This window comes from Hemiscyllium ocellatum, chromosome 4 (genome assembly GCF_020745735.1).
Source record: "Hemiscyllium ocellatum isolate sHemOce1 chromosome 4, sHemOce1.pat.X.cur, whole genome shotgun sequence".
Taxonomy (NCBI): Eukaryota; Metazoa; Chordata; class Chondrichthyes; order Orectolobiformes; family Hemiscylliidae; genus Hemiscyllium; species Hemiscyllium ocellatum.
The window spans coordinates 94243235-94268989 of record NC_083404.1 but is presented as its reverse complement, the minus strand read 5'-3'; the positions used below and the strand labels follow the sequence as shown (position 1 = coordinate 94268989).

General features: G+C 42.1%; 1 protein-coding gene across 2 annotated transcripts in view; it reads right to left on the bottom strand.

Moving 5' to 3' along the window:
* Positions 1-3114: 3114 nt before the first annotated feature.
* lrrcc1 (leucine rich repeat and coiled-coil centrosomal protein 1) overlaps positions 3115-25755 on the bottom strand; it is a 194609-nt gene continuing 171968 nt past the window's right edge. The window contains exons 19-20 of one of the 2 annotated variants that reach the window (XM_060824397.1): positions 21460-21595; positions 3115-3657 (exon numbers count right to left, since the gene is read on the bottom strand). In XM_060824397.1, the coding sequence (XP_060680380.1) occupies positions 3535-3657; positions 21460-21595 (259 nt within the window). In that variant the 3' untranslated portion in view covers positions 3115-3534. Of the gene's footprint in view, positions 3677-21459; positions 21596-25755 lie in introns of both variants that reach the window. The other variant, XM_060824396.1, reaches the window with a different exon arrangement.

The following is a 25755-nucleotide window of genomic DNA, read 5'->3' as shown; positions in this document are numbered from 1 at the left end:
AGAGAGCAGCCGTATGGTCTGCTGGGACCATGGCAACTTTACCTTTAATTTTGTTGATCTCGGCTTGAAAAGTATAATTTGTTCTCAAACACCACCATGTGGTCATATCCAGCAATTGTACAAACCTGCTGTGCTTTGACCAGCAACACATTTGCAGCTGTGATCTCCAGCATCTGCAGACCTCATTTTTACTCGAAGATTTTAACCTACTGCGAATCCTCTTACAAGGATGCCTTCCTTGAAGAAGCTCTCTTCCTCCCTCTACAAGGATTTCAGTGAGTCCCTCTCTCACTGCACCCCCCAGGTCATCCCACCTCCATCGCCCCTCCGCCAAGTCCCTCCTCCCTACCTTTTATCTTAGCCTGCTTGGCTACACTCTCTCATTCCTGATGAAGGGCTTATGCTCGAAACGTCGAATTCTCTATTCCTGAGATGCTGCCTAACCTACTGTGCTTTGACCAGCAACACATTTGCAGCTGTGATCTCCAGCATCTGCAGACCTCATTTTTTACTCGCAGACTGTTGCAGTCTGCTACAATATTGGGAAGTAGAAAGTGAGGACTACAGATGCTGGAGATCAGAGTCGAGAGTGTGGTGCTGGAAAAGCACAGCAGGTCAGGCAGCATCAGCCCTCCATCATTCCTGATGAAAGGTTTATGCCCGCAACGTCGATTCTCCTGCTTCTAGGATGCTGCCTGATCTGATGTGCTTTTCTAGCACTACACTCTCAACTACAATATTGGGAAGTTCCGCTCAGCATCAGAGACAAAATGATTTTCAGACAATTCACAATATATTGAACTTAATGTTATAAGTGATGACCTATCTTGGACTAGTTTATGAGAAGTTGAAAGATCTGAATTTTCCTAAGTTTAGGAGGATTTCAGTATATGATACAAAGAGAAATCTCAATGTTTGACTGAAATGTTCATAATAAATAAATAAATAAATAAATAAAGAGTAATTGAAAACTACACACTGAAATGTTAAACAAAAAGGATATGGACAGTTATTAATGACCATAAGGCATGTTCTGCATCAGACTTAATGATTCTGCAAAAATGATGAGGGAAAAATGTTGAAAAATAGAAATAATATGTTGTTATACATTAAAGTAAGGAAAGTTAAATGAATTTCAGAAGGAAAGAGTTATATCAGTCTACCCTGAATGTACTCTATTGTTTACTACTGCATTTTAAAGTAGTAACTGTTGAACTGTTAATCAAGGCTGACCATATAGTTGTGTATAGTTTCTGGGTGAAACAATGAGGGACCAAGTAATGTATCATTGCATAAAGTTTTATCAAGCTTCAATGATTTGATAACAAAAGCAAAAGGTTTCCAATCTTTGATTAGAGTAATAATGATACAGAAATTAAGACATCGTTAAGAAAACTTAATCCATTGTTACTTAGTATGGAGATGTTCAGTTCCAGAGTGACTGGAATTCGCGAGAGGGAATTTTGAGAATTCAGTAAATTTCTCTTGTAATCCAGTTTGCTGGCAAAATAATTTGCTTCCTCTGGGGTTACCTGGTTACTGACAGAGGGCACAACATGAATGGTACTTCTGGGAACATATGAAGAAAACAATACCTAAGATCAAAATTAACAATAATCCACTAACCTAACTAGCTGGAGCACTGCTGTCAAAACACCTGGGACCTCAGCATTTGACCTTTCAAACGCTACAGCAGAGTACCATGTATCTGGCAAAGTTCATCTCATTCACATATCTTGTGGTCACTCAACTAAATACAACAATATGTTCCTGGGCTCATCACCTCTCTCCGAGCTTGCGGTCGTTGAAAGATTACTCCCCTACACATTCACCAATTCATAAAAATGAACAAGCTGGTTGAAACCATCTGTGCTGAACTTCACTCACCAACTCTATGATGATTTGTTCAATCAACCTACTGCCTGTTTTCTACATGTGTCCCAAATTGAGTAACCTGCCTGAGTAAGATCTACCAGCTCACATCCTTTGAATCAAGGTACTGGAAACACAAGACCTCAATGACAAGTTCTGTGACAAACCTTGTCTGGGGAATGGCATGCTTTGAATGATGAAAGTGAAAAGGATCTCTGCTAAACAGGTTCAGGACAAGACAAGGCCCTTGATATTAAGATTATAAAGTATAAATGCTGGAAGCATGTTTCCTCTTGTGCAGAGTCTCGAACTAGGGATTACTATTTTAGAATAATGGATCAACTACTTAGGATTCAAAAAAGGGTAGATTTTCTTAAATGGTTGTGAATCTTTTAAATTATCTATCTAAGTTCTCAATCATTTGAGTATATTCAAGATAGTGAAAGAATTAAGAGATACGAGAATGCTAGAGGTGGCATTAAGGTAGAAATCAGCTATGCTCTTATTGAAAGAGAACAATATAGAAGGACTAAATGATCTGTTCTTGCTCCTGTTTCTTATTTTTTAATGCAGATATGACAATGGATTTGGAAAGACTATAATGATGACTTTGGACCAAAAGAATGATAATTTAGAAGCAACCATTCCCTCAATTAGATTTTACATTGAAGCTTGTAGGTATCAAATACTTATAATTTAAAAATTACATTACAAATGTAAAGGAATGAACAGACAGATGATAAAGTTAATAATTTTATTGAGAGGAGTACAAAATATTATATTTACATATTTAATAAATAAAACTTAACACATATTTACAAATGTAATTATGAATGTTAAACTAACCAGTAAAAGTAACTTATAAAAATGTCAGATTGATATTTTTATATTCTCCCAAACATTTATGCTATATATGAACAGCACAGCCAGACACATATATTCTGTTTACTTTTCCTCCTTCCCTTTCATATCTTACAAGAGGAGGTATGAATGCTCATGTTGATGTACATTCAAATCAATTTTTGTCTCCAGTGATAGTCAAAAGTCTTACACCTTTTTATGGTTCAGTATCATATTGTTAGACACAGTTAACCAGTGAGTTAGCATGACTGAATTTTTCTTTTACGTAAAAATCTAATGGTGTGAATTGAAAAAAAAATATGGATGAATGTTTTGACATCAAATTAAATTGATGCTTAATGCAGACAGCAAGAAGCTCTAAGCAGCATAAAATTTTCACATTAAAGTATATCCATGACACAAAAAAATCTTGGAATCATGATGAACCATAAAGAAACAACTAAACTTTTCTATTGATTTCTGTCAATTTTAATCCTTTCCTAATCTCTAGCCATTGCTCATGCTGCTATATTGTTCAAACAGAGAAGTACTGTAATACTCCAAGAGTTTTGTACTAGATATTTACCCTCCTGCCTATATATTGTAAAGTTAATTATAATGTTTATTTGGCTTACAAGAGACAGCACAAATCAGGGATTGAGTTTAGGGTCATACTAATCTGTATTCCACATCACATCAAATTGGGTAATAAGCCAAAGGAGATTCATTATCCAGGCATTCAAATGGAGATGACAGTAACTTTCAAAACAATATCAATTTGGCAATCTGGATTTTCTCATTACTTGTCTGTCTATTTTAGTGTCACAATTCTTCTTTGATATCATTGAGGGCACTAGTTAGCTTCCGGATCTTTTCCTCCATGGATTTTTTGGCATTTGTTGTTTCTTGGAGAAGTTGTCGCATTTCTTCCTCCACTTCATAGACCTAAAGATTTATATTTTATCTTATAAAAATATACATGAAAAATGTATAACATCAAGCTGTGTACTAAGAACAATGTACCCACAATGATAAGATAAAGAAACTTAAGTGTATAAACTGAGTTTAAAGAGTTACCATGCCATTTGTTAAACATTACATAACACATTATCAGTTACAAATATACAAATTACTGCAGTTGAGGGGACTGAGTGCAATATTCACTTCATTGAGTGGGGGAGTTTGTGTTAATTTTGTTCTTGAAACCTAACCTGGTCCATAATTATCTATGCAGGTTATTTGTTTTGCCTGCAGCTTAAACAGGCTAGTACACTGCCTTGAGAGTTTAAATTCTTGGATTCTTTGTATCAGGAGCCACGTCTCCTGATTTTGATCAGTTGCCTGAACAGGTGGGTGTGACCATGGACGAAGCAGATAAGGTCATCCTGAGGGCAACAGTGCAGGTGTATCAGCCTCTGTAATTATCCAGTAGATTTGAGGCCCTTTCTCCTTGTTTAAGAATGGGGGATGAAGGATGGATGAGCAACCTCAGCATGGTATAGAAAGCTATTCAAGTGAGGGAAGTAACATAGAAGATAGTGGTAGTAAGGGATATTATAGTGAAGGGGATTGACAATGTTCTTTGCAGGAAAAAGCAAAGTTCAGAATTTGTTGAGAAGCTTAGATGTTGTTGAGATGTTCAAGACATCTCAAGGACATAGAAAGAGATTCTATGTGGATTGCGGAGTCAGGCATTAAATTAAAGAAGTAGAACCTCAAAGGTTATAATCTGAATTATCATCTGAACCACATGCAAATTGACATAGGGTATATAAAATAAGATAGATACATATATGGCTCAAAGACTGATATGGGGAATGTTCCAGTTCACGTGGAAAGCAGGGAGCGTATTGGGATGAACTACATCTGAACTGTCCTGAGGCCAGTATTCTTGAGAACTACACAACTAGAAATTAGAGAGGGCTTTAAAATAAATAATTGGTCAAGGGATTAAATATGGAAAGATGTAGTATATCAAAGAGTAGTCACAGTCAGAAGCATTTATTTAAGATAGAATTAATAGTTATGTGGAAAAGTATATTTGATTCAGAAGAGTCACCATGATTTGTTAAGGGAAAATCACTTTCAACTAACTTGCTGGAGATTTTCTGAAGGGATCATTCAGAGAGTTGATGAGGAGAATTGAGGAGAGTTAAAGGTCTTGGAATAAAAGGGATTGTAGCGATGTTGATAGAAATTTGGCTTAGGGATAGAAAAGAGAATAATAGTTATTGGGATATTTTTGGCTGGAAGGAAGTTTATCACAGAGTTCCCCAGGAGCGGATATTGTAGACATGCTTTTCCCTATATATATAAAACTGATCTAGACCTTGGTATGCAGGGACACTTTCAAAATTTGTGGAGGACACAAAACTTGCAAGTATTGCGTATAGGGTATTGCAAGGAGGACAGTGTGGAATTTTAAATGTCACCACTCAGTCTCCACTGTTCAAAGGGAAACAAAAATTACCTATTCAAACTAGAATCATAGAATCCCTACAGTGTGGAAGCAGGCCATTTGGCCCATTGAGTTCACACCGACCCTCTAAAGAGCATCCCACCTTGACTCACCACCCCCTACTCTATCATGCACCCCAGCATTTCCCATGGCTAATTCACCTAGCCTGCATATCCTTGGACACTACAGACAATTTAGCATGGCGCGATCTACCTAATCTGCACATCTTTGGACCGTGAAAAGAAACCGGAGCACCCAGAAGAAACCCATATGGGGGAATTAGTAAACTCCACACAGACAGTTGCCCAAGGATGGAACCAAACGTGGATCCCTGGTGCTTTGAGGCAACACTGCTAGCCACTGAGCTACTGTGTCATCAATCTAGCTTTAATTTTCAAGCCATGGCAATGTCTTTGCAAATCTCCTCTGCATTCTCTCTCAATTAATTATTTTATTTCTGTAGTGTGCTGACCAGAACTGTACAAAGCTCTGGCAAAGACCTAACCAGTATTGTGTAGAGTTCCAGTATTATATCTCTGCTTTGGTAGTCAAAGTTGAAAATCACACAACACAGGTTATAGTCCAACAGGTTTACTTGAAAGTACAAACTTTTGGAGCAGTGCTCCTTTATCAGGTAGCTGGTAGGGCAGGATCATGGGACATAGAACTTATAATAAAAGATCAAAGTGTCATACAACCGATGCAGCGTATTGAACAAACCTAGATTGCTGTAAAGACTTTAATCATGGGTTGCAGGTTTCAATTCATTAATATGTAACTTCCAGAATTTCTTTCAAGTCACATTCCTGAGATAACTTGAGGTTTTATCAAAAAAAAAGGTAACATCTCAGTTCAGACAATGCATTAAAGGTGTGAGGTTAGACTCTGTCTGTATTCTAACCTTGAGTCAGATTGGTTCTATTTCCAAAGTAGGAATTTACAAAATGTCACTGACTGCCTACAGATTGTATGCTTTTTGAACAAAATAAAATGTATCTGCAAATACAAACCTGCAAATGCAAGTCTATCCCATAGACATATGTTTGTGTGCGCACGCACGTGTAAGGGAGAAAGAGGGAAGGAGTATGTGTGTTTGTATGTGTGGGAGAGACAGTATGTTTATGTGTGAACGTGACGGATTATATGCCTGTGAGAGGATGTACACGTGAATGTGTGTGTGTGTGTGTATCTGAGAGAGGGTCTGTGTGTGTGATTGTGATCTTGTGGAAAAATGTGTGTGTGTATGTGTGCTTGTGTGTGTGTGTGTATAGTATAGTGGGGTCACCTTTAGTGTGACATGAACCTGAGAGCTCAGTTGACGCCATCCTTATGGGTACCAAACGTGGCCATCAGCCTCTGTTCAGCGTCTCTGTATCCCCAAGTCTGCTTTGGAGGATGGTCACCTGAAGATCCAAGGCCGAATGTCCTTGACCACTGAAGTGTTCCTCGACTGGGAGGGAACATTCCTTTCTGGCAATTGCTGCACAGTGTACATTCATCTGTTGTCATAGCATTTGCTAGGTCTCACCAATGTATCATGCCTCAGGGCATTTTTGCCTGCAGAGTTTGAAATAGATAACATTGGCCAAGTCACATGAGTACCTGCCGCACATGTGGCAGTACGCATGTCAACACTCTGACACCTCTTGCAGACGATTGCCATTATGGGGTTGCTGGTGTTGTGTTCGATGTTGTCCTGAAGGCTGGGCTGTTTGCTGCAAAGAATGTTCTGTTTAAGGTTTGATGTTTGTTTAAAGGCGAGAAGTGGAGGCGTAGGGAAGATCTTGGTGAGGTGCTCATCCTCATCGATAATTAGTTGCAGGCTGCAAAGAATGTGGCATAGTTTCACAGCTCCTGGGAAGTACTGGACAACGAAGGATACTCTATCGGTCGTATCCTGTGTCTGTCTCCTGACATTACGGTTTCTCATTGTGGCGCATCGAAACTGGCGATCGATGAATTAGGCATCATATCCTGTTCTTATGAGGGCAACTTTCAGCACCTTTAGGTGTCTGTCACGTTCCTCCTCATCTGAACAGGTCCTGCCCCTGATACAGCCAAAAAAGTTCTCACACAGGGTCCCATTGCTTAATACGTGTTTGTGTTTCTTCAGAAGGCAAGAAAACCCTACACGAGAAGTATGTGGGATGAGTGTGTGTAGGGTACTCTGAAGGACTGGATTAAAAGTCTTTATCAATGAGTTTAGTTCACAGGTAACCGTCACACCTCTCACAAACTCCTTTATCATCTCGTGCACAACTATACAGCAGGCGCCATTACCATGAAATTGAGATAGAGTCCATATTCTCAGCATGCGCTCAAGATATAGCACTACAGTTACGAGACACTGCAAAGTGGATGAGGCGATGGAACTACACCACCATGGAACATCTTGCACAGCAAGAAGAAACTGGAGAAACTTGGCATCACCACCAGCAGTAGCCAAGCCTCCCATGGGGAAATTGATTGTCAACTTATCAGACGAGACCCTTTAACTGGAAGAGATAGAAATTCTCAGTTGAGGGCTCAGTTTCTGCCCCACCACCAAAATCTCCCCCACTGGTCTTGTAGCAGACATGGAGGAATTCATCAGACAAATGAGACTCCAGGAATTCTTTCAAGATGTCAGCAGCTAGCCCAATGAGACAACTGACGAACTAGAGCAGTCATCACAAAGATCCGTAATGGAACAACCAAGGGAGGAGTCAATTTGGTCCCCTCTGCAGGGCCTCTACCCCAGGCTTGACATGTGTGCTAAAAATGTCAAGAAATGTGTTAATGCCAGATTCATCAGTCACACCCACAAGGTAGAGCAAAATGTCACCTGATCACAATGCAACGCCATCCATGCTCTCAAAACCAATTGCAATATTGTCATCAAACCAGCAGACAAAGGAGGAACCATCGTCATTCAGAATAGAACTGACCACTGCAAGGAAGTGTACCAACAACTGAACAGCCAGGAACACTACAGGCAACTACCGGTCGATCCGACCAAAGAACACAGCAGTGAACCAAAAACATTGATCAGGACTTTTAATCCAGTCCTTCACAATCCCTCTCACAGGCATATACTCCATCACATGCACACTCACACTCACTCTCTCTTCCCCTCATAGGTTCTCTCTCTCTCTCTCTCTCACTCACACACACACACACACACGTCTATGGGGTTTTTTGTATTTGCAGATACATTCTATTTTGTTCAAAAAGTACACAATCTGTAGGCAGGCAGTCCAGGTGAAATTTTATAAATTCCTACTTTGTCAATCAAACCAGTCTGACTCAAGGCTGGAATATAGACAGACTCGAACCTCACACCTTTAATGCATCTGAGCTGAAATGTTACCTTCTTAATAAAATCTTAAGTTATCTCAGGAATGTGACTTGAAAGGAATTCTGGAATTTACACATTAATGAATCAAAACCTGCAACCCATTCTACATGATTAAAGACTTAACAGCAATCTAGGTCTGTTCAATACATTACATCAGTTGTGTGATACTTTGATTTTTTAACTAGAAATCTGTATCCCTTGTTCCTGCCCCACTAGCTAGCTGATGAAGGAGCAGCACTCTGAAAGCTTGTACTTCCAAATAAACTTGTTGGGCTATAACCTGGTGTTGTGTGATTTTTAACTTTGTTCACCCCAGTCCAACACAGGCACCTCCACATCATTGGTATTCAAAATCTCACCGAATGAAGAAAAGTACCCGATTTACCTCCTTTTTCACCTTGTCTAGCTGTTATGTCAAATTCAGGAGCTCTGGACATGTATTCTGAGGTATTTCTTTCCTCTGCCGCTCTCAAACCCTCCCGTTTATCATATATTCACTAACTTTGTTTCATCTCCCCAATAACATAACCTTGCACTTCTGCAGGTTAGATTGCATGTGCCACTTATCCATCCCCTCAATCAAACCATTGAAACCTGCAGTTAATAGCCACTGTCTTCACCATCAATTATATGGCCATATTTTGACCATCTGCAAACTTCCCACACTTAAGTCTAAGTCATTAACATACACCACAACCAGCAAGAGATCCAACACTGAGCCCTGTAGACCACAACTGGAAATCACTTTGCAATCACAGAAACATCCATCAACATTGCCCTTTATTTCTTGTCACTGAGTTAATTTTGGTCTGCCTTGTCACATATCTCTGCATCACATAGGGTTTCATTTTTCTGCCATTGGATTGATGTGAGGGATTGAATGTTTTACGTCTCATTCTGGTTGAAAGAAGTCAGGAAAAGCAAGTCAATATTCCTGGCGATATGATTTTCATACGAACATTGCACAGAATAAAAAAAAGACAAACAAGAACGTTACAAGGGCTTAAACATAGTAGGTATGGGAAAAGGTTGAAGAGGCTTGAATCGGTTTCCTTAGAGCACAGGAGGCTGATGAGTTATTAATTGATTTGTACAAAATAACGAGGGGCTGATAGAGGGGACAGGGAAGATCTGTTTCCCTTAACAGAGATGTCGGTTATGAGTGGACACAGATTTATAGTGATTGGTAGAACAATTAGAAAAGACATGAGGAAAAGGATTTTCAGAGGGTGGCTGGAACTTGCTGACGAGTTTAAATATATTCTATATCAACCTGTTCAGAGATGTCACAACTGATCTCTTGCAGCAGATGAGACTTGAACCCAAGTCTCCTTGTCCAGAGGTAGGGACATTATTCTGTGTCACAAGAGCCCCGGGGAAAAAAAAACTTCCAATAATCTTTTCTTATTTCTGTGCAATACTTGACAATTTTTTTTGTTAAAACTGAAGGCAGAACAGGATATCCTAGCCAATGTTTCTGCTTCAATAAACACCACCTCAAATGGATTCTCTGGCCATTTATTAATTTGAGTGTTTTGAGGTCTCGCTGTGTATATTTTGGCTGGTATATTTATTTAGTAAAAAACTGTAACGATGTCTTAATAAGCAGAGAAAATAGGAGTAAGGCATTAAAAATGATTGTTCAACTCAGTTTCTGTTCTCGTTTCTCCCCAAACCGTGACACTTAAGAAAGAAATGCATCCAAGTCCATCTTGAAAGCATTCAATATTTAGGTCTCAGCCACTTTCTCTAGGCTCATCATTCAATGGATAAAGAAATTTTTCTTCATCCCAGTCCTAAATGGCTTACCAACGATCGTTAGATTGTGACCCCTGGTCCTGGATTCTCTGGTGTTCAGGCACACCTTTCCTGCATTTAAGCTGTCTTGTCCTGTTGGAATTTTATAGGCTTTTATGACATTCCCTCTCATTCTTCTAAACTCCAATAAATATTGTCCTAACCGATCCGGTCACTCTTCATATGTCAGTCCTGTCATACCAGAAATCAGTCTAGTAAACCTTTGTTGCATTCTCACTTTAACCAGAACATTTTTCCTTTGATAAGGAGACCAAAACTACACACGTATTCAGGCATGGTATCACCAAGGCTCTGTACAATTCTAGTAAGACAACCCTGCTTGAATTCTCTCGCAATGAAGGCCAACATAAGTTTTGCTGTCTTCACCATCTGATGTACCTGTGTGCTTACTTTCAATGACTGGAGTACAAGAACACCAAGGCCTCACTGCACGTCCTCCTTTCTCAATTTATAGCCATTCAGATAACAATCTATTTTCGTTTATTGTAACCAAAGTGGATAACATCACATTTATTTACATTATACTTCATCTGCCATGCATTTGCCCATTCAATCAACTTGTCTAAATCACACTGAAACATCTCTGCATTCTCCTCACAATTCACCCTCCCAGAGATTTGTCTCATCCGCAAATCAGGAACTATAACATAGAACATAGAAAAATACAGCGCAGTACAGGCCCTTTGGCCCTCGATGTTGCGCCGATCCAAGCCTACCTAACCTACACTAGCCCACTATCCTCCATATGCCTATCCAATGCCCGTTTAAATGCCAATAAAGAGGGAGAGTCCACCACTGCTACTGGCAGGGCATTCCATGAACTCATGACTCGCTGAGTAAAGAATCTACCCCTAACATCTGTTCTAAACCTATCATCCCTTAATTTAAAGCTATGCCCCCTTGTAATATCTGACTCCATACGTGGAAAAAGGTTCTCATGGTCAACCCTATCTAAACCCCTAATCATCTTGTACACCTCTATCAAGTCACCCCTAAACCTTCTTTTCTCCAATGAAAACAGCCCCAAGTACCTCAGCCTTTCCTCGTATGATCTTCCTACCATACCAGGCAACATCCTGGTTAACCTCCTCTGCACCCATTCCAGTGTCTCCACATCCTTCCGATAGTATGGCGACCAAAACTACACACAATATTCCAGATGCGGCCACACCAGAGTCTCATACAACTGCAACATGACCTCAGGACTCCGGTTCTCAATTCCTCTACCAATAAAAGCCAGTACGCCATATGCCTTCTTCACAGCACTATTTACCTGAGTGGCAACTTTCAGAGATCTGTGTACATGGACACCAAGATCCCTCTGCTCATCCACACTACCAAGTATCCGACCATTAGCCCAGTACTCCATCTTCTTGTTACTCTTACCAAAGTGAATCACTTCACACTTACCTATATTGAACTCCATTTGGCACCTTTCTGCCCAGCTCTGCAGCTTATCTATATCGCGCTGTAACCTGCCACATCCTTCCTCACTGTCAACAACTCCACCGACTTTCGTATCATCCGCAAACTTGCTCACCCAACCTTCCAGCCCCTCCTCCAGGTCATTTATAAAAATGACAAATAGCAATGGTCCCAAAACAGACCCTTGCGGAACACCGCTAGTAACTGCACTCCAAGATGAACCTTTACCATCAACTACTACCCTCTGTCTTCTTCCAGCCAGCCAATTCCTAATCTAAACCTCCAACGCACCCTCAATGCCATATCTCCGTATTTTTTGCAGTAGCCTACCATGGGGAACCTTATCAAACGCCTTACTAAAATCCATATACACCACATCTACTGCTTTCCCCTCATCCACCTCCTTAGTCACCTTCTCAAAAGAATTCAATAAGGTTTGTGAGGCACGACCTGCCCTTCACAAAACCATGCTGACTATCCTTGATCATGTTATTCCTATCCAGATGTTCATAAATCCTATCCCTTACAATTCTCTCTAATTGTGGACTTTGTCCACAACAGAAGTGAGACTCACCGGCCTATAGTTACTAGGGTTATCTCTACTCCCCTTCTTGAACAAGGGAACCACATTTGCTATCCTCCAGTCTTCTGGCACTATTCCTGTAGACAACGAGGACATAAAAATCAAGGCCAATGGCTCTGCAATCTCCTCCCTTGCTTCCCAGAGAATCCTAGAATAAATGCCATCAGGCCCAGGGGACTTATCTATTTTCACCCTTTCCAGAATTTCCAACACCTCTTCCCTACATATTTCAAAGCCATCCATTCTAATTAATTGTGACTCAATATTCACATCGGCAACAATGTCCTGTTCCTGAGTGAATGCTGACGAAAAGTATTCATTCAGTGTCTCCCCAATCTCTTCAGCCTCCACACGCAACTTCTCACTACTTGACTGGACCTACTCCTACCCTAGTCATTCTTTTATTCCTGACATACCTATAGAAAGCCTTTAGGTTTTCCCTAATCCTACCAACTAAGGACTTTTCATGTCCCCTCCTTGCTGCTCTTAGCTCACTCTTCAGATCCTTCCTGGCTACCTTATAACTCTCAATCGCCCCAATTGAACCTTCATGCCTCATTTTTACATTGGCCGCCCTCTTCCCTTTAACAAGGGATTCCAATTCCTTATTAAACCACGGCTCCGTCACACAACCCTTTCCTCCCTGCCTGACCTGTACATACTTATCGAGGACACTCAACAGTTGCTCCTTGAACAAGCTCCACATATCGATTGCAACCTTCCCTTGAAGCCTACTTTTCCAAGCCACGCATCCTAAGTCATGCCTCACTGCATCATAATTTCCCTGCCCCCAGCTATAACTCTTGCCCTGCAGTGCACACTTATCCCTCTCCATCACTAGAGTAAAAGTCACCGAATTGTGGTCACTGTCCCCAAAGTGCTCACCTACCTCCAATTCTAACACCTGGCCTGGTTCGTTACCCAGAACCAAATCCAGTATGGCCTCACCTCTTGTTGGCCTGTCTACATATTGTGTCAGGAAACCCTCCTGCACACATTGGACAAACACCGACCCATCTAATTTACTCGAACTATAGCTTTCCCAGTCAATATCTGGAAAGTTAAAGTCCCCCATATCAACCACCCTATTACTTTCACTCTTCTCCTGAATCATCCTTGCAATCCTTTCTTCTACGTCTCTAGGACTATTAGGAGGCCTGTAGAAAACTCCTAACAGGGTGACCTCACCTTTCCTATTTCTAAGCTCAGCCCAAACTACCTCAGATGGCGAGTCTTCATCCATCGTCCTTTCCACCGCTGTAATACTATCTTTGACAAGCAATGCCACACCTCCCCATCTTTTATCCACACCTCTGACCCTACTAAAACATTTAAACCCTGGAACCTGCAACAGCCAATTCTGTCCCTGTTCTACCATGTCTCCGTAATAGCCAAAACATCAAAATCCCAGGTACCAACCCACGCTGCAAGTTCACCTACCTTATTTCGTATACTTCTCGCATTGAAGTATACACGCTTCAAGCTACTTTCCTGTTTACAGGCACCCTCCTTTGAGATTGATGCCATGTTCCTAACCTCCCTACACTCCAGGTCCTGCACCCTAAAGCTACAGTCTAAGTTCCCATGCCTCTGCAGAGTTATTTTGACCCTCCCCCCCCCCAAAGAGCACTAGCAAACCTCCCCCCAAGGATACTGGTGCCCCTCAGGTTCAGGTGTAGACTATCCTGTTTATAGAGGCCCCACCTTCCCCAGAAAGAACCCCAGTTATCCAGATACCAGAACATTTAGCTCTCTCATGTAAATCATTAATATAAATTGTATTAATATATATTAATAGCTAAGGTTCAAGCTCTGAACCCTGTAATGCCCACTAGTCACTGGCTGCCTCTTGGAAGATGACCGTTTATTTTTACTTCATGAGACAATGGCTGATCAGCATTTATTGCCCATCCCTAGTTGCCCTTGAGAAGATGGTGGTGAGCTGCCTTCTTGAACAGGTGCAGTCCATGCACTGTAGGTTGATCCACATTCTCCGAGAAAGGGCATTCCAGGAATTTGACTCAGTAACCATGAAGAAATGGCGATATATCTCCATGTCCGGTCAATGGAAACCACCAGGATGTTGATAATGGGGGATTTAGTGACGGTAATAAAATTGAATGTCAAGGTATGGTGGTGAGATAGTATTTTATTGGAAGTGGTTATTGCCTAGCATTTGTCTGGCAAGAAGCCTACTTGCCACTTATCAGTCCCAAGCCTGGATATTGTCCACATCTTGTTCCATTTGAATATGGGCTGCTTCAGTATCTAAGGAGTCGCAAGTGATACTGAACATTGTGCAATCATTGAAGAGAAATCAGAGTTAATGTTTTGGGTCCGGTGATCTTTCCTCAGAACTGAGCCTGAAACGTTAACTCTGATTTCTCTTCACAGATGTTTCTGGACATGCTCAGCTTTTCCAGCAACTTCTGTTTTTGTTTCTGATTCACAGTTCTTTTGATTTTTATTGTCCAATCATGGGTGAACATCTCCACTTCTGACATTTTCATGGAGGGAAGGTCATTGACGAAGCAGATTAAAATGGTTGGGCTGAGGACACTACCCTGAGGAACTCCTTCAGAGATGTCCTGGAGCTGAGAGGACTGATCTCTAACACCCACAACCATCTTGCTCTGTGCCAGGTATGACTCCAAGTGGAGTTTTCCCCCTTTGAGTTTATCCATTGATTCCAGTTTTGCTAAGGTTCCTCAATGCTATACTCAGTTAAATGCAGCCTTGTTATCAAGGGCTGTTAGTCTCACCTCACCTCTGGCATTTAGCTCTTCTGTCCATGTTTGAACCAAGACGGTAATGCAGTCAAGAGCTGAATGGTCCTGGCAGAACCCAATAGGGTGTCAGGGACCAGATTATTACAAAGCCAATGTTGCTTGATAGCATTGTTGATGATATCTTGCATCACTTTACTGATGACTGGGAGCAGACGGGTGGGACAGCAATTAGCCAGGTTGGATTTGTCCTGCATTTTGTGTATAGAATATACACTTGGCAATTTCGAATACAGCAGCCTTTGTTGTCACACATACTCAACAAGTATAGTTAAACGTTTATACATCGCCAATTGCAGTGCCAACTTAGGTACAAAAATATCTAGGCATGGGTTCTTTTATTAAATTAAGAACAGAAATAAAATGTCCAGCATTACAGAAAATAGTTCAGTACAACAGATCACGCTGGCATTTAGCTTCCAAACTGCACTGGGCCCTGGCTCCACACAGTGCTGCCGACATGCCATGCTGAGAGGCTGCTGCACTAGGTTGGGAGGTAGCTATGGGAGGCTGTAGCGCCAGGCTGGGAGTTGCTGCTGGAGGCCAGGACTCAAAAGGAGAAAAAAAAGAGTAAGAAGAAAACACTCTGAGGAAGTAAAAGAGAAGAGAAAGAAGAAAAGCAGCAGCACGGGCAGAGCGGACAAGCTCCATCTGGAGCAGCCTACTCTGCTGCCACCTTGCAACACATCTCATTTTCCAAATTATTGGGAAGATGCCAGTGTTGTAAGTGTACTGGAACAGCTTCGCTGGGGTGTCAAAAGTTATAGAGCACAAGTCTTCAGTACTATTCAGTACCATTGCTGGAATATACTCAGTTTTCTATATGACAACTAGTTTCCTATTCATGACAGTACAGTACTCCCAATCGCATGCACTTTAACCTTACATGTGAATCTCCTTTACAAGATCTTATCAAATTCTTAAAGTCTAAATAATCCACATGCACCATCTCGCTACCATCAACTCCACTAGTTAATCCTCAAAAAGTTCCAGTAGATTCGTCAATTATGATTTCCCTTTCATTAATCTATGTTGATTCTGCCTAATGCTATTAGCTTTCTCAGTGTTCTAGAGTCTGTAGAATTTTGACAGCTGACCACCAAAGCATCCATTATGTTTAGGCCCACTTCCTTAGACTACCTGGCCTTTAATCTCATCAATTTTTCCAACACAATTTCCCTATTAATACTGATATCCTTTAGATTTCCCATCTCATTAGACTCTGTGATCCTAAACATGCTTGAAACGTGATTTGCGTTCTCCTTTGTGAAGACAAAACCAAAATATATATTTAGTTGGTTTGCTATCTCTTTTTTCCTCATTATAACTTCCCCTGTCCTGATTATAATGAATCTAAATTGTAGAGAGAATCATAGAGATGTACAGCATGGAAATAGACCCTTCGATCCAACCTGTCCACGCCGACCAGATATCCCAACCCAATCTAATCCCACCTGCCAGCACCCGGCCCATATCCCTCCAAACCCTTTCTATTCATATACCCATCCAAATACCATTTAAATGTTGCAATTGTACCAGCCTCCACCACTTCCTCTGGCAGCTCATTCCATACATGTACCACCTTCTGCGTGAAAAAGTTGCCCCTTAGGTATCTTTTATATCTTTCCCCTCTCACCCTAAACCTATGTCCTCTAGTTCTGGACTCCCTGACCCCAGGGAAAAGATTTTGCCTATTTACCCTATCCATGCTCCTCAATTTTGTAAACCTCTGCAAGGTCACCCTCAGCCTCCGACGCTCCAGGGAAAACAGCCCCAGCCTGTTCAGCCTTTCCCTATATCTCAAATCCTCCAACTCTGGCAACATTCTTGTAAATCTTTTCTGAACCCTTTCAAGTTTCACAACATCTTTCCGATAGGAAGGAGACCAGAATTGCACGCAATATTCCAACAGTGGCCTAACCAATGTCCTGTATAGCCGCAACATCACCTCTCAACTCCTGTACTCAATATTCTGACCAATAAAGGAAAGCATACCAATGCCTTCTTTCACTATCCTATCTACCTGTGACTCCGCTTTCAAGAGCTATGAACCTGCACTCTTGGATCTCTTTGTTCAGCAACACTCCCTCGGAACCTTGCCATTAAGTTTATAAGTTCTGCATTTCCTCTGCCCTGAAGGCCTTCAACCATGTCCTGAAACAAACTCGCTACCACAGCCACATTTGCTTTCTCAGTGCCTGCCTCCATAACCAACTCATCCCATACGGACTCTGGACCACCTTTAAACCAGCAGAGTTCAGAACAGAACAGGACAAACAGTCCAGAGTACAGATTCAAAAACATCGGCAACGGTTCTCCTTCAAGATCCTCCGCTCCATGCTCGCAGCAATGCTCCGCCGGCACCTAACCTCTCTACAGTCAGCTCTGCCTCAGCTGAGGGCCACACTCTCTCAGAATTGCAAAGAACCCACTCTGTACTACATCCTTAGGAGAATTCATACTCTCAACAAACAGTATTTCAACACCGTCTCAAACACCAAACTCTGTAAGTACAACAAACTTTTATCCACCCACCTCCATAACCAGCGCTCCTCAAACATTCCAGTACATTCCCCCGGCCTCTGGAACTGCTTGGACACCATTAGCCATGCGGCTCATGCAGCCACCATCCCCACGCTGATTGACAATGTCACTTCCACCCCCATCATGGCTGCTTCCACAGCCACTTCTGCCCCTCACAATTCCTCATGCACCACATGTGACATCACTTTCGCCCCTCACATCATCGTTGATGTCACACGCTCAGTGACTTCCGCGCCCCCACTGCCATGTTTGCCACTTCCACCCCCACCAACGCCACTCACCTGCATTCTACTGACATGCCCCCCACAGATCCCACTGTGACCATCCCCACCCTCTAAAACCCTGAGGGGAACACCACCCCTGCTCATGACTCCACCCCCATTCCCCCCACCACCACACCCACTGAAGTTACCGGCTCTGCCCCCACTCCCAGCTCCACACCCACACCAGATCCTGCTCCCAGCCATGCCGAGTTTTCACCATTCCCCCTGACCTCCACCTTACTGAGCACGAACGATCAGTCCTCGGCAAAGGACTCACCTTCATCGCCCTCTACCCATGTATCAATGAGTTTAATACACGCCGTGACGTCGAACACTTCTTCCGCTGCCTCCGAGCTTACTTTCATAATCAGGACTCTTGCCTACCTTCCGAAGACTCCTTCGCCCACCTCCAACACACTGCATCTACCTGGACATCCCTTGCTGGCCTATTACCCGCCCTCAACCTCTTCATTTCCAACTGCTGCTGGGACATGAACTGCCTCAACCTGTCTAGTCCCCTCCCCCACTCCAACCTCTCACCCTCACAATGCGCAGCCCTCCAATCCCTCTGCTCCATTCCTGACCTCACCATCAAGCCAGCAGATAAAGGGGGCACAGTGGTAGTCTGGCGCACTGACCTCTAAACTGCTGAAGCCAAACGCCAACTCGAGGACACCTCTTCCTACTGCCCTCTCAACCATGACCCCACCCCCTATCACCAAACCATCATCTCCCAGACCATACAGAACCTCATCACCTCAGGAGATCTCCCACCCACAGCTTCCAACCTCATAGTCCTGGAATCCCGCACTGCCCAGTTCTACCTCCTTCCCAAGATCCACAAGCCTGACCACCCTGGCCGACCCATTGTCTCAGCATGCTCCTTCCCCACTGAATTCATCTCTACCTACCTCAACACTGTCCTATCCCCCGGTCCAGGAACTCCCCACATACGTTCGAGACACCACCCACGCCCTCCACCTCCTCCAAGATTTCCATTTCCCCGGCCCCCAACGCCTCATCTTCACCTTGGATATCCAATCCCTCTACACCTCCATCTGCCATGATCAGGGCCTCCAAGCCCTCCATTTCTTCCTCTCCCGACATCCCCAGCAGCACCCTTCCACCGACACTCTCATTTGTCTGGCTGAACTGGTCCTCACCCTTAACAATTCTCCTTTGAATCCTCCCACTTTCTCCAGACCAAAGGGGTAGCCATGGGCACCTGTATGGGCCCCAGCTATGCCTGTCTCTTTGTTGGCTATGTAGAACAGTCCATCTTCTGTAATTACACCGATACCACTCTCCACCTCTTCCTCCACTACACCGATGACTGCATTGGCGCCACCTCGTGCTCCCGTGAGGAGGTTGAGCAATTCATCAACTTCACCAACACATTCCACCCTGACCTTAAATTTACCTGGAACATCTCTGACACCTCCCTCCCCTTCCTGGACCTCTCCATCTCCATTAATGACGACCAACTTGACACCGACATTTTTTACAAACCCACCGACTCCCACAGCTACCTGGATTACACCTCTTCCCACCCTACCTCCTGCAAAAATGCCATCCCGTATTCCCAATTCCTCCGCCTCCGCCGTATCTGCTCCCAGGAGGACCAGTTCCATCACAGAACACACCAGATGGCCTCCTTTTTTAGAGACTGCAATTTCCCTTCCCACGTGGTTAAAGATGCCCTCCAACGCACCTCGTCCATATCCCGCACCTCCGCTCTCAGACCCTACCCCTCCAACTGTAACAAGGACAGAACGCTCCTGTTGCTCACCTTCCACCCTACCAACCTTCGCATAAAATCATCCGCCGACATTTCCGCCACCCCCAAACGGACCCCACCACCAGGGATATATTTCCCTCCCCACCCCTTTCCGCCTTCTGTAAAGACCGTTCCCTCTGTGACTACCTGGTCAGGTCCATGCCCCCCTACAACCCACCCTCCTATCCTGGCACTTTCCCCTGCAGGAATTGCAAAACCTGCACCCATACCTCCTCCCTCACCTCCATCCAAGGCCCTAAAGGAGCCTTCCACATCCATGAAAGTTTTACCTGCACATCCACCAATATCATATATTGTATCCGTTGCTCCCAATGCGGTCACTGGGGAGATTGGATGCCTCCGAGCAGAGCGCTTTAGGGAACATCTCTGGGACTCCCGCAACAATCAACCACACCGCCCTGTGGCCCAACATTTCAACTCTCCCTCCCACTCTGCCGAGGACACGGAGCTACTGGGCCTCTTTCACCACCGCTTCCTCACCACCAGACGCCTGGAGGAAGAATGCCTCATCTTCCACCTCGGAACACTTCAACCCCAGGGCATCAATGTGGACTTCAACAGATTCCTCATTTCCCCTTCCCCCACCTCACCCCAGTTCCAAACTTCCAGCTCAGCACTGTCCCCATGACTTGTCCTACCTGCCTGTCTTCTTGTCCATCTATCCACTCCACCCTACCCCGTAACCTATCACCTTCATCCCCTCCCCCACTCACCTATTGTACTCTGTGCTACTTTCTCCCCACCTTCGCTCACTTATCTCTGCACCTTTCAGGCTCTCTGCCTGTATTCCTGTAAAACGTCCTGTAAATGTCCTCGGATGCTGCCTGAACTGCTATGCTTTTCTGGAACCACTCTAATCTAGACTCTGGTTTTCAGAATCTGCATTCATTGTTTTTACTTTGCTGATCTTTGAGGGGCCCTATTCTCTCCCTAGTTACCCTTTTGTCCTTAAATTGTCTTCATTAATCTTTCTCTGTTCCCAGTAAGATCACTCTGATTCTGTTTTCCCTCTGGGAGAAAGTGAGGACTGCAGATGCTGGAGATCAGAGCTGTAAATGTGTTGCTGGAAAAGCGCAGCAGGTCAGGCAGCATCCAAGGAGCAGAGAATCGACATTTCGGGCATAAGCCCTTCTTCGGGCTCATGCCCGAAATGTCGATTCTCCTGCTCCTTGGTGCTGCCTGACCTGCTGCACTTTTCCAGCCACACATTTTCAGCTCTGATTTCCCTCTGTTAATCAACCCTTTGTCCTCCTTTAATGAAATCTAAACAGCTACTGATTCTCAGGTCGGTTGGTTTTGTTTTTGCCGAATTGTATGGCCTTTACTTGGATCTAATACAATCCTTAATTCCCAATGTTAGCCACAGTATGGCCACCTTTCTTGTTTATGTGCCATACAGGAATTAACAAAAACAGATATTACTGGAGAAACTCAGCAAGTCTGTCAACATCTGTGGAGAGAAAGTAGAATTAATGTTTTAAATCCAGTGGCTCTTTTCAGAACTGCCTGCATTTCCTCCACGCACTTGATAAATGATTGCCATTGCCTATCTACCCTGTAACGTTCCCCCATTTGATCATAGCTGGTTTGCACCTCATACCATTGTTTCTTCCTTTATTTAGATTTCAGGATCCCCGTAATCCATTGATTGCAAAACATTTTGGAACATCCTTGAGATATGATTAAGTTTTATATAAAGTCACTCTACCAGTGTATAAAGAAGGGAACGTGTTACCTTTTCTTTTGCTGCTTCAATTTCCTTTTGCTTTTCATTGCTCAATTGTGTAAGTTGGGCCTGTTGAGCTACCTGTACGGTCTCAAGCTGATGTCTGAATGCATTATCCATGGAATGAATTTTTTCTGCTGCAGCCCTGAGTGATTTTGAACAAATGTTCTGCTATAATAAATATGTCAAAAAATTGCTTGCTTACCAATATCAAAACTCAAAAATGCAAAACTCTTGAAATTACAGGCAGCAAAAGTTTTGAGAATTCAATACATGAAGATATACAATAGTAACACAATACTATAACAGTGAATAGTAATGAATAAGTTACTAATAAATACAATCTATTGTAAAGCAAAACAATCCAGATGTTTAAAGTTGTTTTAAAGGAGCAGGAGTCGACCAGTTGGCCCTCAAACCAGCTCCATAGTTCAATAACAGATTTGACTGCTCCACCTTCCTGGCTACCCCTGACAACCTTTCACCCTCTTGATGAACAAGAATCGATCCACTTCATTTGTGAGGTTGCCCATTTTGTAGCAATAAAGGGTAGATCAGGTCACATTCTAGATGGTATGAAGTTAAATACAGTGGATGTCCAAAGACAGACGTAGGGCTTCAGATGCATAGATCTTTAAATTGTCACCAACAAGTGCAGAAATTAATCAAGAAAGGTAATGGAATGTTGTCTAAAGGACTGGAGGACAAGGATGTAGAAGCTATACTGCAGTTATACAAAATTCTAGATTGACCCCACACAGTGTAATACTTTCAGCAGATCTGGGGGCTATACCTTAGGAAGGATACACTGGCTTGGAGGGAGCACAATGTAGGTTTAGAAGAATCACACGTAGACTTCAGGGTTACAAGAATAGCTTATAGAGTTTAGAAGGTTAAGGGTGATTGGATCTGAGCTTCCAATATATTAACAGGAAACAACAGGGTAGATGAAGGTAAACTGTTTCCATTAGTTGTGGTTCTAGACTAAGAGGTACAGTCTGAGAATTCGGGCCACACCATCAGGTGAGAAGTGTAGAAGGACTACCTTCACATAAAGGGTGGTAGGTGATAGGAATTCTCTTCCAAAAACAGCAGTAGATTCAGGATGAGATAGTTAATTGTTTGTTAAACAAAATTATTAAGTAATATGGAATTAGGCCACAGATCACCCATGATCTCACTGAATGGTGGAACAAACTCAAGGGGCTGAAGTGCCAGGCCTCTAGGAATTCTCTGGCATGTCTTTGCTTAGCCTGTCCCAGGATAGATCTGTTGTCCCAGTCAAAATGGCACTCCAACCACAACGCCATAAATGGATCTAGATGCCATCTATCAACCCCTCAGAAAACGAACAGGAAATGACATCACCACAAAACCCAGGAACCCCATCCAGGAGAAAGATATAAAAGCAGGAGACAACATCTTCGCTTTACTTGGAGGTCGCCACTGATGATGTTACCTAGCCAAGTAATGAAACGTCTGGATGTCAAACCTACAGCTCAGCGAGCAAACCTACACCCTAAATTTGTATCCTTCTTTAAATAAGGAGACCAATAGTGTATTCACCAAAGCCATGTATAAATAAAGCATAACCTCTCTATTTTTTTAATCATTTCCCCTCAGAAAAAATGATAACACTTTATTAGCTTTCCTAGTTAGGTGTTAACATTGTTGACTCAATAGTGAGTCCAGAAGGCTGCAGACTTCCCAAGCTGAAAATTAGATGCTGTTCTTTCAGCTTGAACTAAATTTCACTTTTGTTTATAATTTCCAGCATCTGCAGTTCTTCAGTTTTTTCCTCCATCAATGCCATTATGTTATTCCCTACACCATTAACTTTTATTTTCCAGAATAACTTTTGATGTGATACGTTATCAAATAACTTCCGGAAATCTAAGTACAATATATTTACTGGTTTCCCTCTATCAACACCGCATTGAATCACAGAATCCCTACTGTGATGAAATAGGCTGTTCGGCCCATCGAGGGTCATGCTACATTCTTAAAGAGCTTCAATAAATTGGTTAAACATTTTACCATTAATTGATTTCACTTTTGCAAAATCATGTTGACTTTGCCTGATTCCCATTAATTTTTCAAAGTATCCAGGTATATCCCTTTCATAATCACTTGCAATATCTTTGTCATGACAGATGTTAACTTGTCTGTTTTGCTTTTCTTTTTCCCCTCTCTTTGGATAATTGAATTCTATTTGCTATTTTCCAATCAAAAGGAACATTTTCTGAATTTAGGGAATTTTGGAAAATTAAAATCAGTGCATCAACTATTCACTAGCCCCTTCTTTTAAGATCCTAGGAAGAAATCAATCATGAGCGAGGGACTTGTTGGTGCAAAACTCCAACAATTTGCTCAGTACTTTTCTTGGTGACTAATTTTCTTGAGTTCCTCCATCCCTTCCATTTCCTGATATACAACTATTTCTTGAATCTTTTGACTTTTAAATTTAGTGCAATTTAAATCGGAAATTAGATGAGGAATTCTGAAGTATTATTTATGTTATATTTTGGTAAATTGTTAAGAGGGGTTTATTCAATTTGTCAAGTATGCAATAAGTTAACAAAATTGTTACAATTTCAATTTTGACACTCTACAGCACTGGTTGTATTGAAAAAAGTGTTGTATTTTAAAGGCTTAAATACTGAACATTAATATTTATATCTGATGAAGCCTTGTTTTTATGTAGTTCTGTTGTCTGTAAAATCTTGCTGTCACTCTTTTCATTGTAGATTTGAGTAATAATTTCTGTTTTGAATTCCCTTTTCCAGACGTAAAATGGATCTGACAGAATTGTCACGCAATTTCCCAAATGGCCAGCAGATGGCAATGTAATACATTTTCCCACATTACACCACTGGTTTGTGAAAACATTTCACAGAATCATAGAATCCCTTTAATGTGGAAACAGGCCATTTAGCCCAACAACTTCACACCGACGCTCCAAAAGTAACCCACCCAGACCCACTGGCCTACCCTATTACTCTACATCCCTGAACACTATGGGCATTTTAGCATAGCCAATTCACCTAACCTGTACATCTTTGGAGAATGGGATGAAACCAGAGTACCCAGAGAAAACCCACACAGACAAGGGGAGAATGTACAAACTCCACATAGTCAGTTGCCTGAGGCTGGAATCGACCAAGGTCCCTGGCACCGTGAGGCAGCAGTGCTAACCATGCTGCACTTCAAATTAGTTTTTCTTTTGGCAAGTATTAGTTTTGCTATTGTTTAAAAATATTGATTTAAACAAAATCTTTTCAACATATGTAAGAATGTAATTTATATATTTCAAGGTTAATATTAAATCTGTCAGATTATTCCAATGCCTGAGTTTGGATATTCTCCTCCAGAACTGATACTGTGAATTTGGATTGTGAGGCATACCCACTTTCTGAAAATTTATCAATAATATTGTCAGTTGTACCAGTGTTCAGCATTTAAAGCAAATTCTAATTCTTCTAACTGCTAGTCATTCTTTTACTAAAGCAGGAAGGAGTCAGTCTGTTGTTATGCATGGCATGTGGTTTATATACAGCCATTCACATCATTTACATTAGAGGTCAAATTTTGAACTATGAGTTTTGGTCTATGTATATGAGGGGATTTGATGATTAACTTGTTAGTATTTCTTGAGCCCTTTTTTTTAAAACCTGTATGAGAAAGAGATCTTAGAGTCCTAATGGGAATTTGTTTGCGTTAGAGAGTTTTATGAGTAAATGTTGAAGTGTATTTAGCTGTTTTCAGTTAGAAGAATCAGGAATAGTTTTCCTTTTTGCTGACAGGGAAGACCCACAGCTTGGAAAATTTTTGGATTAGTACATATAACCCTTGGCTGAAATTGGAAGCATGATTGGTTTCTTGGAGCAAGACGTTAGTGCAGAAAAGTCAGAGATAGGTTACTCCAGTGTAAGGGTTTAGTTTGGAATTTCCAGGCTAGAGATGTTTGGTTGGAAACCTGAAAGGGCTATTCAAAGCTGAGGCTTTCTTAGTGTGATTATCTAAGGTGCAAATGTGTTGCTGGTCAAAGCACAGCAGGTTAGGCAGCATCTCAGGAATAGAGAATTCGACGTTTCGAGCATAAGCCCTTCATCAGGAAGGATTATCTAAGGAAAAGGCTAGCACACTCTCAAGACTTGGAATTGTAAGCAATAGTTAAATGAAACCTAAATACATGATAGAGCAAGGAACTGTCTCTGTATTCTAAGTACTGTGAGGTTGTAGTAATAGCAAAGTATTTTTACTATGTGTTTTGAACTCTTTCATTGAAACACAGAAAATAAGAGG